The following is a 13,508-nucleotide window of genomic DNA, read 5'->3' as shown; positions in this document are numbered from 1 at the left end:
TTCTGGTGAAGTTTAAGAACTAAAGGTAACAGACAATTGAATATCAGGGGTGCTGGGTCATCAAAATGCACATAAACAAGACAGAGCAAAGTTCTCAGCGAATCAGCACAAAAAATAATTCAAATTATCACCTTTTATAAGTTTCATAACCAGGTACAAAAGGCATGAGTCCTTAAATTTAGTCACACATTTGCAAGATTTTAACCAGTCTGATGCTCTGCTATTAACGTAAATAGTGGTTGAGTTTGCAGATATTAGAAGATTTCCAGTATTTTAATATAAATTGTGCCTTTGAATCTCTCTCCATTCTGTTATTACTGATTCCTAAGTAGCCTTATGATCACTCTGAATTACTGTACTTTCTGTTATAAGTTTTCCTGAGGTTACTTACCTGCATTTTATCTGTGACCAGGCCCTGGGCATGTAGTCTCAGCCATTCTTTGGTACGTGCACTCTTTGCTTGTGCTCTTACAAGTGGATCAGAGAATGGGTCCAAAAGAAGTGGTTCAAAAACTCTTGGTGTATGCATGGGTTTACCAGATGTTTTCTTATCACTCTGAAGCTTTTCAGGTTCAATTCTGCCTAGTGCTCTCTTTACAAGCTGCTCTTTGCTTTTCCTCCTCAGAGGGGAGGTTGACAGTTCAGTGTTCTTTGTCTCTTCTGCTGAAGGTTCTAAATTTTTTTTCCCACTACTTGAAGTTCCTTCAGATGAGCTGCTACCAAAATCTAACTTCACTGCTGCAGAGCTCTTACGGACAGTCACTTCTGACATATTACTTGAGCAGTCACTCTTACGATTACGCTGCCTTGATGGAATGCTGCCTGGTGTGTATGTCCACTCATCATCTTCTGAAGACTCTTCCTGAGACTTGGCATCATTAATTGAGATCCTTGATATTCCAGGACTCACATCACTCTTAATCTTTTCCTTGTCCTGATCAGAGTCAGTGTCCATATGTTTGAAGTAAAAAGTTCCAATGTTGTTAGCCAACCAATTTGACCTGGGAATGAGGCAAGCAAAAGAATAAAAGAACTCTTCTATTTTATGAAATGAATTTTGAAAATGCAAGTTACATTTAAGTAACACAAAAAGCAAAAAGAAGCTTATAATTGTAACATTTGGCATTCCTACCAGTACTTGCATCAGAAACACATACTTTAGCATTTCACAAAACATGAATAAGTCTTCGTTCAACACAATTTTTTCAACAAATTATCAGAGGTAAAAGACCAACTTCAAGTTCAGTGTAATTGATCAACAACCATTTCTTTATAGTTCAGTGCCAAACTTAAAATAGGCAGCATTAAATAATAATATACATCAAAAATATTTAAAGAAAATAGGCTTCCTGTGAAAAAGATTTTCATAAAAGATAATTTAATGGAGTAGTATAACTTATGATCAATAAAATGAATTTCAGAATTCAAATTTATATCAAAATTAATTATACAGGTGGTGCATCTTGGAAATAATTTTTTTTTTTTTTTTTACAATCTAATCTTGCATACTTCCAGTGCCAACATACAGAAGACTTTACCATACAGGCTCTTAAAAAATTTAACTGTGTGGAGAAAGTGCTTCTGTTCATATACTGGACGATTTTAGGTGAGAACATAATTTTATGATCTCACACACAAAAACACACACACACACACACACACAGAGATATATATATATATATATATATATATATATATATATATATATATATATATATATAGAGAGAGAGAGAGAGAGAGAGAGAGAGAGAGAGAGAGAGAGAGAGAGAGAGAGATAGATAGACATAGAGAGAGAGAGAGAGAGAGAGAGAGAGAGAGAGAGAGAGAGAGAGAGAGAGAGAGAGAGACTTTGCTTTTGCTTCCTGACCTGTTGAAATTACTGCAATCTTCACTAGTTGCAAAGCCATCTCTGGGAAGACTAGTTGGCCTGCATACACTGCCGCTTGCACCCACCATGTTAAAATCAGATTCAGTGTTTCGAGGATGGGCAGGATTTGGCTGAAGGTTTTCACATTTATCTGCATTTGATTCCATCACACACAGCTCCTCCAAGTCATCCTGTTTACAGAGAAAGAATTATTATAACAAAACATTTAAAACATGCACAAGAAAAAGATAAATTATATTTTAACATAAACTGATGAGATGGAACTCCATGACTACATTTTTGTGAAAAATATGAGAAATAACTAACACTACCTTTTGTGACATGTAGCTGTGACATATTTGGCTGATAAATACCTTATTGAACAAGGAAAGAAGCTTGCCTCACTAAAACATTGTGAATAATATAAATCCTCACAGTCTAATTAACAGTTCTGAAGTTCTAATACAGAGTCCCAAATCAAAAAGTATGTAATATCATATTGTTTTATTTACTTGAAAATCTAGTTAATCTTCAGAGCTAACACATTCAAGGGATATAACCTAACATGAGAGGAGATGAGGGAGGAGGAGAGACAGAGACAGAGACAGAGACAGAAACAGAGAGAGAGAGAGAGAGAGAGAGAGAGAGAGAGAGAGAGAGAGAGAGAGAGAGAGAGAGAGAGAGGTCCTTTTTGACAAAACCATACTGGCAGTGTTCTCATTACATGATTCAGAGAAATTATTGTCATTGTAAACCTAAAACAGGAGAACCAGAAATATATTTAAATCCTTACATCCATGAATATGAGTCCAGTGTCTTAGTCAGTGTCACTCATTATGGAGGGTGGGTGGAGACAGGGCACCATACTAACCCGCGTAACATCACAATAATTTTCTGGTAGCATTCAGATTCAGATCAACAGTCAAGGAGTGGACTGTCAAGTCATTCACTGTTTTCATAAATCCCATCATGAAGAAAAGCCTTCAGGGATGTAGAATGAGTGACATTTTATATTAATAGACAGAAGTGGCCACTGCAGGCAATTTCTATACATTATACCAACAGCAAATTATGAATAGTGCTTATCTATACACACTCATAATTACAGGAATTATTTCTATATTACATTACATATATGTATTAGACAAAGGCAGCCACTGTTCCTCCTGTCACACTACTTTGCTGCCATTTTAAATGAAGTATTTATGTCATTCAATACAGCAAACTATCGGCACGACTTGTACCAATGAATACTGCATTTTTGACAATATCAATACAATTTACTGAAGATTTTGTACCACTCCAGAGTGAATTCCCTACTGCACACTAGTGTATGCATTGAAGTTAATTTTCCTGACACCATAAAGGATTCAAGCCATTAGCCAATCAAGTTTTTGATTCGGAGTAGATTTGCCAACTAAAGACACATACCCTAACTCCATTAACTTCCAGTACTTTGACCTTCATGAAATTCACTAGAGTAGAAGTCATATACTTGTTTCAGAATTGCTACCCAAGTAGCATTGACTCTTCCAAGAAAAATTATTCTATTATCACCACTGCTGCTGAGAAACATTTATTTAGTTTGCAGAAATAATACCTATGCAGCTGGAGATGGGAAAAAGAGAGAACAAGGAGAAACCTTCTCAAGAAAAAACAATTGAGAATTATGGAATTATCAAGAACAACCTAAAGTATAGAATTACAATACAACAGCAATGTAATTACTTAGTTATCAAAGATACATTTCTATTGTCCCTCAAAGGACTGAAATTTGTGGTAATGTAGTAATTTACATTGTGTTGGTTGGCACTGAGAAAATGCACATACACCATCAGTGACACTGCCATAGACACATACATTGATGGTTAAATGCATACTGTAGCAGTCAGAAGCAAACTGCCTTTCATGACAATATAGGTTTTCATAGCAGCATTTTTGAATAAGTTTTTCATGACCACATCACATTTGCATCAAGTCTGCTTATGATGACAAAAGAGAAAGACATCTAAAGCTTGTGACTCAATACAAATTTGATGGAGCAATAACTCCATGAAGTATTTATTCAAATTGCCCCCTTTTTTTAATGATTCTGAAAGATAATTCTACGACTATTGTACTACCAAATACTGATTTTGAATAACAGTGGGACATTAAAATTTATAAGAGTGCTGACCCTTATTGCGGTAAATGATTTTAGAGAAGTTTTGTCCAATAATTATGGAGATTTACCTGATATACAAGTGGTAATTCAATGAAAATGATACAGATGGAAGAAAGGTAAGTAAACTGTTTATTATTTAAAAATGATCACCATAACTGTTAATACATTTATCCCATGGTTAGACAAGATGGTCAAAACCTTTATGGAAAAATGTTTGTTGTTGCCTATGAAACAATGCTTGTACCCAGGCATGCACCTCTTTGTCCAAAGGAAACTGACACCCATGAATGTCTTTCATCAGGGCTTTGAAAATGTGGCAACTACATAGGGAGATATCAGTACTGTATGGAGTTCCAGCAAAACTTCTGCAGTGTAGTTGAAACAAACTTGGCAACATGGGCACTTTGCAAAAACTGAATGTGCCATCGCATCCAAACACCCACGAATGTTTATGGGCGGCATCATTCTGTTATAGGATAATGCCTGCCCACATGTTGCCATGGTTGTTTTGACTACACTGCAAAAGTTTCATTGGGAAGCCCTTACACATCCTCCATACAGCTCCATCTCTGCCCACACAATTACCGTATTTTTGGTGCCCTGAAGAGAGACATTTGTGGCCATCAATTTGTTTCAGATGAAGAAGTGCATATCTGGGTACAATGATGGTTTCCCAGGCAACCAAAAACATTTTTCCACACCTCACAGTGGCATAAATGTGGTAACAGTTATGGCGATTACTTTCAGAGTAATAAACAGTTTACTTACTTTTCCATCTGTCTCATTTTCACTTGACTGCCTCTCATAGTTACTATATCATTAAAGGTGCAGTTCTCAATTAAATAAGAGAACACTGTCATCACAAGTGCCCTGAAGAATGTTCATTTGCCCTATCACATTACCATACTTTGTTAGGGCTGATGGCATACACTTTTAAGACCCAACAAATGAAGGACAAACTATATTATTAGCTGCAGCCCATCACCGCAACACCTATTTGCTTCCTGTGTATCGAACTTGCTTCCACATTACTACATACTTTTAGTACTACCAGGTCTCCCTTGGTTGGAGTGTCAAAGTAGCCACCAAGCTATAACAAAATTGAAGTAATTGGATACATGTTTACAACTCGGCCCTTCAAAAGAACTGCCTACACAAAATACTTGACAGACAAGTATTTAGGTTCTCATACACAGTTACATACAATATCATCACTGAGATCCACTAACCTCAAAATATGAACCCTCATCTGAAGTATCACCAGCTCCTGTAAGACGTGGATGTTTACTAACAGGTTCTTCGTCACTCTCTGAAGACACCCCACTTGGGCTCTGAAACAAGCAAATTTCCTTTAGAGTCTATGGCTACTATATTGTTACAGATTAGTAATCACAGTGACAGATTATACTGATTGTGATCATAACAATGAAACTACAAAAACGCGCGCGCGTGTGTGTGTGTGTGTGTGTGTGTGTGTGTGTGTGTGTGTGTGTGTGTGTGTGTGTGTGCGCGCGCGCGAGCGCGTGGGGGGGGGGGGGGAGGGAAGGGGGGGGGGGGGGGGGAGAGGGCAAACAACCGGCTGAAAAACCTTACACAAATGTCTACACCATAAGTAACTACTACCATAAAGTGTCCCTGTTGGTTTGGCCACAATCTTAGTGACACAAGTAGTGTGATATCATAAATCACCACATGAAAAACTGTAATTAAAGTATTCCACAGACTTTTTATTTCAACATTCCTACTAGGGTTTAATGTAACTTTCTTCATCAACCACAGATCATTATAGGCATTTACAGACAGTACAATTATTAACAACTTCTTCAGATCTTATGGTGAAAAAATTAATACCCCCCCCCCCCCTCCCTCTATAAATGCTCACCGAATAAGGAAGTCATTCTAACAGAGAGATCTGTATCTGAAACAGGGAGCACAGACACAGTGACCCTGACATTTGGTTGCCTACCCTTGTTGAAGACACCAAGATAAATATAGCGTCTGTTGATAACGTACTTTGTTACTGTGCACTCTCAAAGGTTACAAGCACTGCGTCTAACAGTTAAATTAACACGTAAATAATCAGCACACGTTCCGCCTCAAACTTATCAAATTAGAGCTATATTAAATGTTTGTAGTCAATAAAATAACTGAAAATCATCCGCAAAATAAGAGATAAAGAGCGCCTGCTAAAATGTGTGTGGTGGGTTATTTTCGCAAGCCAGAATAGTGGCTGCAAGGCTGCAAGCATCTGGAAGCAACAGAGGCGAGTGACTCACTTCCGCCGCGGCCGTGACTCCCGGGCCAACTCGATGACCGCGCGCATGACCCGCCCAAGTTGCCTTTCATGGGATGCATCCGAGATGGCATGAGAAAATTATTAAACGACAACGTATGGTGATGGAAGCTTGAATCACCAGACCGCCACTGAAGGCATGCTTGCTTTGTAACCAGACTAGTCCACCATATAGTACAACCGCGAAGACGTGTGCAGCATGATGAGGACTCAATGTTTTCCACAGAAATATTTTTCTTTGCTATTCATGTAAAGAAAATCTGCAATCTGTTTTCAAAATTAAACGCAAAGCTAAGTAGTCCCAGAATACCCTCTGCTACAGTCGGTTCTAGTCGTAATTGTAAAAGATGTTGCGAATCTGTATCGATTACAGTAAAACAAAGTTATGTAAAACCTAGTTAATACATGTGTTAGGTGCAAAGCCTACAGTCCGAAAAACCGAACTGAGCGGAAGAGGCGTGTCACGTGCGGGATCATTATTTTATCGATTGTTACGAAAGTAGAATTCACTGTGGTTGACACAATGACCCGGAAGAAAGAATTGGAGGAGGTCAACGGAAATAGGTATTATGAGCTTCTCACCGCATTTGCAATACGAAGCTAGAGTTCCTTCTCTCGCAGAAATACGATCAGCGGACAGACATAATTGGCACGGTGCCAAATGCAGTGCGCGTTGGATGGAGAAACAAACTAAAAATCACTACAAATATCTTTGGGTCCTTGCAATGTCATTGATATTCCAAATAAACCGCGGGCTTATTATCCTGAGTAAGTTCTGACTAGTAACCTTATAACCACTTCATCGTTACTTCACTTCGCAACCAACTGGTCTGAGCAGGCCACGAAGCGGACTCGAGGCGCGACGGCCAGTTTTCGTCAGCGTGTCGCCTGCAAAGTGAAAGTTACAAAGCGAAGTATGCGAACAAGATTACACAAAATATGATACATAATCTGCCATATTAACTCAAGTTCAAGTAGTTTTCAACGGAATATTGACCTGAGGTACTTTTCAAGTGGAGTGAAACTGAATCCAGATAAAATAGTTAGCCTTCTTCTCTCATGTAATAAAAACCGATGTGTCACTGTGTTAATATGTCAGCTGGGAGAAGAACAGGGACTTCCTCGCTTGTTTTAGCTGTTGTCACTTATTTCTCCTGTCTCTTCTGCGGTATAAATTCCTTAAAACTGGTAAGATATATTTACATCTGCCTAAAGTGTTGGAAGTCTGACATCAATAAATTGTAAGTACCTTGAAAAATAGGTAACCATCGGATTCTAATGAAAAGTTCAGCAAAAAAATACAGACAGTAAGTTGAAACGGGAACAAAACCAGATTGGTAGCTCGTAAAACGTACAGCTTACTCATGCTGTTAGCTTTACAGCCGCGACCCAGTTTGCGTCTGCCGTCGACAATTTGAGTGTTTTATGATTCGCTAACGCCCATGCCGTTAGAAACGGAGCACCTTCTTCCTCTTAAGAGCTAATCTTGCCGTTATTTGTGGGCCATTCTTGGATACGTCGTAAGTGATGCAGCAGTTGACATGAAACATAACTGAAAGCTGTAGGTCGAAAGAAACCATTTACACAAGAAAAATAAGACTTCCGTCGACGCGTTCGAGTGTTTATTATTAAAAGCGTCGTGGGCAGTAAACCAACGAGGCACAGCACTGCTGCTTCAGCTCGATACATTTTGAGGAACCAGTAGTTTGCAGTTTTCATTCATAAATCACGCAGGCATTTGACTGCATTGCTTTGGGAATGTGAAGAGACAACAGGGGTGGTAATTTTGAGTCACATTGTTTCAGTTATTTGGCTACGGTGGGTAGGGTTTAACACCACTTATTCTGTGACGTCATTAAAACTGTGCACTATCCATTAGATCCGGGATGAGCCAAGGAACTTTCCATCACTTAATAAAGTAGCTACTCTTCCATTCGCCCAAAATGTTTTATGCGTACCTGAATCAGGTCGGCTGACTAGCAAGTTCTTGTCGTAGCAGGCCGCACTTTCCTCTGTGACATACAGCATACGAGATACTGGAAAAACTCCTTTGATGACAGCATTGCTGTTTATCAAATGATTCAGCTTTCGTAGATGAAAAACGACAAACACGGCAAACGATCAGTAACGGAAACGTTCCCTGGCGATTCGGGTAAAGCGCCTTCCACGGCAGTGAGGACTTCACGAAGAGTCAGTTGTGTAGGCTCAACCTCCTTTCGCTACCAATTGTACTAACAAGTCTGCTCACGGCTGCTGTTAAATGGAAAGTGTATACCCTAACAGCCAGGCTTAGCGTTTGTTTTACAGCGCCAGATAGGGTTCAATAACAAGTAAATATTACGTCCATTGACAGTAATTGTGAGAAAACCGTCTCCACACCATGTGCAATAACAAGCTTTTCAAATTTTAATTTTTAAGGCTATATGATCACTGCTGTCGTTTCCCCCTCATTTCGGCTTTTTATAGTTCAAAGTCATGATATTCGCTATTTCCTTTTAAACGTTCTGTATAATTAATAACATGTCTCATGATTCTGCGTCATATTACACGTTCCAATAAAAATAACTATAAAATACAATAACGTAAATAAATGGTTCAAATGGCCCTGAGCACTATGGGACTCAACTGCTGAGGTCATTAGTCCCCTAGAACTTAGAACTAGTTAAACCTAACTAACCTAAGGACATCACAAACATCCATGCCCGAGGCAGGACTCGAACCTGCGACCGTAGCGGTCTTGCGGTTCCAGACTGCAGCGCCTTTAACCGCACGGCCACTTCGGCCGGCTTAACGTAAATATACGAATCGTTACTACATGCATCTTATTACAGTACATCATGGGACTGACCTAACAACGAACGCTACGGATAAGAACATCCGTATTACATACATAAAAAAATTTTTGCATCACCCCGGTTCCCGGAACTCTTGAAGATAGACGTTGACTGTGGATATTGTATCACAGACACAGTCCCTATGATTGCTCAGAGATGTCACTAAGCCTGCCCATAGATGTAAACAACCATGCATGAGCAGCGCCTACTATACGGAGAGGGTCCGACAGCCGATCAAAATGGTTCAAATGGCTCTGAGCACTATGGGACTTAACTGCTGACGTCATCAGTCCCCTAGAACTTAGAACTACTTAAACCTAACTAACCTAAGGACATCACACACATCCATGCCCGAGGCTGGTTTCGAACCTGCGACCGTAGCGGTCACGCGGTTCCAGACTGTAGCGCCCAGAACCGCTCGGCCACCCCGGGCGGCGACAGTCGATCAGTTCCAATTACTCCACTAGAAAGGAAGTACACGGCTCGTGTTGACTGTAGCTCAACCATGCCTAGACGGTCAATGTCGCGGTTCGATCGCGTCCGCATTGTTAGTTTGTGCCAGGAAGGGCTCTCAGCAAGGGAAGTGTCCTAACGTCTCGGAGTGAACCAAAGTGATGCTGTTCGGACATGGAGGAGATACAGAGAGGCTCGCTCAGGCCGCCCAAGGACTACTACTACAGTGGATGACCGCTACCTACGGATTATGGCTCGCAGGAACGCTGACAGCAACGCCACCAGGTTGAATAATGCTTTTGATGCAGCCACAGGACGTCGTGTTACACTCAAACTGTGCGCAATAGGCTGCATAATGCGCAACTTCACTCCCGACGCCCATGGCGAGGTCCATCTTTGCAACCACGACACCAGGCAGCGAGGTACAGATGGGCCCAACAACATGCCGAATGGACGGCTCAGGATTCGCATCACATTCTCTTCACTGATGAGTGCTTTCAACCAGACAATCGTCGGAGTGTTTGGAGGCAACCGGGTCACGATGAACGCCTTAGACACACTGTCCAGCGAGTGCAGCAAAGTGGAAGTTCTCTGCTGTTTTGGGGTGGCATTATGTGGTGCCGACGTACGCCGTTGGTGGTCATGGAAGGCGCCGTAACGGCTGTACGATACGTGAATGTCATCCTCCGACCGATAGTGCAACCATATCGACAGCATATTGGCGAGGCATTCGTCTTCATGGACGACAATTCGCGCCCCCATCACGCACATCTTGTGAATGTGACTTCCTTTAGGATAACGACATCGCTCGACTAGAGTGCCCAGCATGTTCTCCAGAGATGAAACCTATCGAACATGCCTGTGATAGATTGGAAAGGGCTGTCTATGGACAACGTGACCCCACCAACCACTCTGAGGGATCTACGCCGAATCGCCGTTGAGGAGTGGGACAATCTGGACCAACAATGCCTTGATGAAATTGTGGACAGAATGCCACGACGAATACAGGCATGCATCAAAGCAAGACGACGTGCTATTGGGTATTAGAGGTACCGGTGCGTACAACACTCTGGATCACCACCTCTGGAGGTCTCGCTGTATGGCGGTACAACATGCAATGTGTGGTTTTCATGAGCAATAAAAAGGGCGGAATTGATGTTTATGTTGATCTCTATTCCTATTTTCTGTAACAGTTCCGGAACTCTCGGAATCGAAGTGATGCAAAACCTTTTTTTGATATGTGTAGTTCGCGGAGAAGATTCTGACAAAGATTTTTCCTACTAAAAAATATGGAAAAAATCTAAATCATGAGGTATGTTATTAATCTTAAATATTACTTCCTAACTGCGTATATATGTATTGCACTGTTGTGCCCGATATCTAACGAGGATGAAAATTATCCACGAATACTTCGAAACTTTTTGCAGAAATGAATCACTGTAGGTGGTCTCGAAATTTCAGATCTCTCACCCGTGTGGTTGTTGGCATAATGCCTTTTTTATGTGTGGGAATGTGTGGGGGCGGTGGGAGGGAAAGCGAAGTGGAAGCTTCAAAGCCAAAAATTATAATTGTCAAAATACTTAATACAATCTCTTTAACTCAATTTGCTAAGTGCGTATTTTTTTCGTATTTTGTGATTTTTTCACACTATCGATTGTTCACAAATCTTAACCAACCTAAATCAGTATGGCTGACACATTTGACATTGTAAATTTCTTCCCAACTTTGCAGAAAGTTTGATATCATTGCCATTGCTTTATTAAATAACAAATGAGTGAAATAAAACCTATAGGAGTTCAAGAAATGAGGAAAAAATTCATGTAGCTTTTTACTTTCACGATTTACGTATCACAATCTTCCGCTTGAGCAACAGACTGACACTCCCTCACGAGGGTATCTACATTTTCATGTCTTTATGGGTTCCGTAATGCATGGGGAAAACGCGTAAATCATACAGGAAGAGAGTTCGCGGCCTTCAGGAAGCTGCGCGTACGTAGATTTCTTGACAGGCCCAAGATTTTCCGTTTAATTTGCAGCGATGTCTTTAGAGAAGGTGAGGTCTCCGGTCGCACCTACTGCCCACCTTAACACGCTTCCAGTCTGTAGAAGAAATCCATTTTAAAGGCAAGCTAAATAGATTAAGATGATTGAAATAAATCAACGAAAACGGACACCATTTATCGCCGGAAGGTGAAATGACACTCAAATTACCAAGGACGAAGGTTACAATTTACAGTCTTGTCGAGACTTCGGTCATTCAAAGCGGAGACCGGAGGAGAAGACTGCCACGACCTTGCTTAAGGAACCATCTCGGCATTCGCCTGAAGTTGTTAAGGCGCAACATTTGTTGCAAAGTTCATCATGTTTCGTATATTCAGCATTGTCTAATAACGCGGATCCCACTCAGTACACACCATCATACCGAAATAATGAAAAGGAAAAGACGAGCTTAACGTCCAGTTAACGGCGAGGACATTCAGAGGCGGAATGTAGTACAAGTTTGAATAGAACAAGGTTACAGAAAAAAAGGGAGAGTCCTGTCAGAAGGAATCATCCCTGCATTATCTTTAATTTGTTTAGGGAAACCACGGAAAACCTAAATGTAGATGGGCCCGGGCAGCTATTTGTGTATCGTTCCTCCCGTATGCGAGGACCACCTGCTGAGTCCATTACGCAGGAAGGTCCGTTGACGTGTATTTTAAGATGTTTTGACGAATACTAAAAAGTTGCGCTGCATGACAAAATCGAAGTCTGAAACGAAGGCATTCCACTGTACAGAGGTGGGTAGCACTAAAACAGGTAATGGCGTAGTTTGTGTTATATGGTCTGACGGCGGCAGATAATATCAGTTGCATTATCGCTAGTCTCTGGTCGTATCCTCCACAACTAACTGCCAGAAGATAATGAAAAAGTGGTAGGTCGATAACAGCCAAAGCACCTATAGTTTCACGAGACTTACGCAACAAGATAACACGAGTAACGGCCTGCACACAAGTATACGCTCCATGTGTGGCCTGCTGGTTTCTTGTCTCTGTTGGCAGGAAGGTTTGGCACCATGTCTCCACTAACGTGCGCAGTCTGAGAACATCACAACCTCAACTTCAAAACAGTATAACACAACGTGGTTTCGATATAATTATTTCATTCTAGATTCTCACTTAAATAATTCGCGTGTCATGGCAACTCCAAATATCGTGGGTGGCATATTTCGACTCTGATCACAAAGTGAAGCTGGAAGACGCAACTGAAACTAGACCCGGAGTTGTTTGTCCTACCGAAACATGCACTGAGCGTTAAATCTCCACTAATTGCTCACAATGTTTACTCTAGTGACCACCAAACCGCTGATCGCGAACTATTAGTAACTCGCGGTTTTCGGTACATCGCGGTAACGCTCAGGTTGGCTAACCGGTATTGCTCCTCCGAGCTCAGAACGCACCGGCGACAGTAACTGCTTGTTTCTCCGGTACAACTGCCTCTGTCAGTCAAGACAACTACACTGTCAGCATCACAGCTAATTGTGCCGTGTGAGGTTGTGCACGTCGATTTTCGTGGGAATATTAGACATTTGATAACATAGATAATTTGACTTAGCCATTGATGATAATTCAGGTTTGTTCTAATGATGGCGTGTCCGAGCAAGGAGCAAAAAACTTATCACTTTCGGAATGGGAAACCGTTTACTTCTTTACCCAGGCATAGGGCAAATATGCGTGTGTACTGTGCTACGCAAGTACATCATTTGGGAAGAAAGGGAACGTCGAATGTCAATTCAAAACCGCTCACTCAGCGATTGAAACGGGTTTCCCACTGGATATTGCTTTAAGGAAACAAAAGGTAAGGCAGCTAAAATCCAGTGTAGTGATCTAATGCTTCATGCGGAAATTAACTGGCTTA

The 13,508-nt window shown here is 41.0% G+C and overlaps 1 protein-coding gene across 1 annotated transcript in view; it reads right to left on the bottom strand.

Annotated features, from left to right (window-relative positions):
- LOC126470344 (uncharacterized) overlaps positions 1-13,508 on the bottom strand; it is a 913,419-nt gene that overhangs the window by 182,497 nt on the left and 717,414 nt on the right. The window contains exons 10-12 of the mRNA XM_050098134.1: positions 5,261-5,362; positions 1,868-2,058; positions 392-1,001 (exon numbers count right to left, since the gene is read on the bottom strand). Of these exons, the coding sequence (XP_049954091.1) occupies positions 392-1,001; positions 1,868-2,058; positions 5,261-5,362 (903 nt within the window). The remainder of the gene's footprint in view (positions 1-391; positions 1,002-1,867; positions 2,059-5,260; positions 5,363-13,508) is intronic.

The sequence above is a fragment of the Schistocerca serialis genome, chromosome 3, assembly GCF_023864345.2.
Source record: "Schistocerca serialis cubense isolate TAMUIC-IGC-003099 chromosome 3, iqSchSeri2.2, whole genome shotgun sequence".
Classification (NCBI taxonomy): Eukaryota; Metazoa; Arthropoda; class Insecta; order Orthoptera; family Acrididae; genus Schistocerca; species Schistocerca serialis.
Note: the sequence above shows the minus strand (reverse complement) of the source record. Positions and strands in the feature narration are given on the sequence as shown.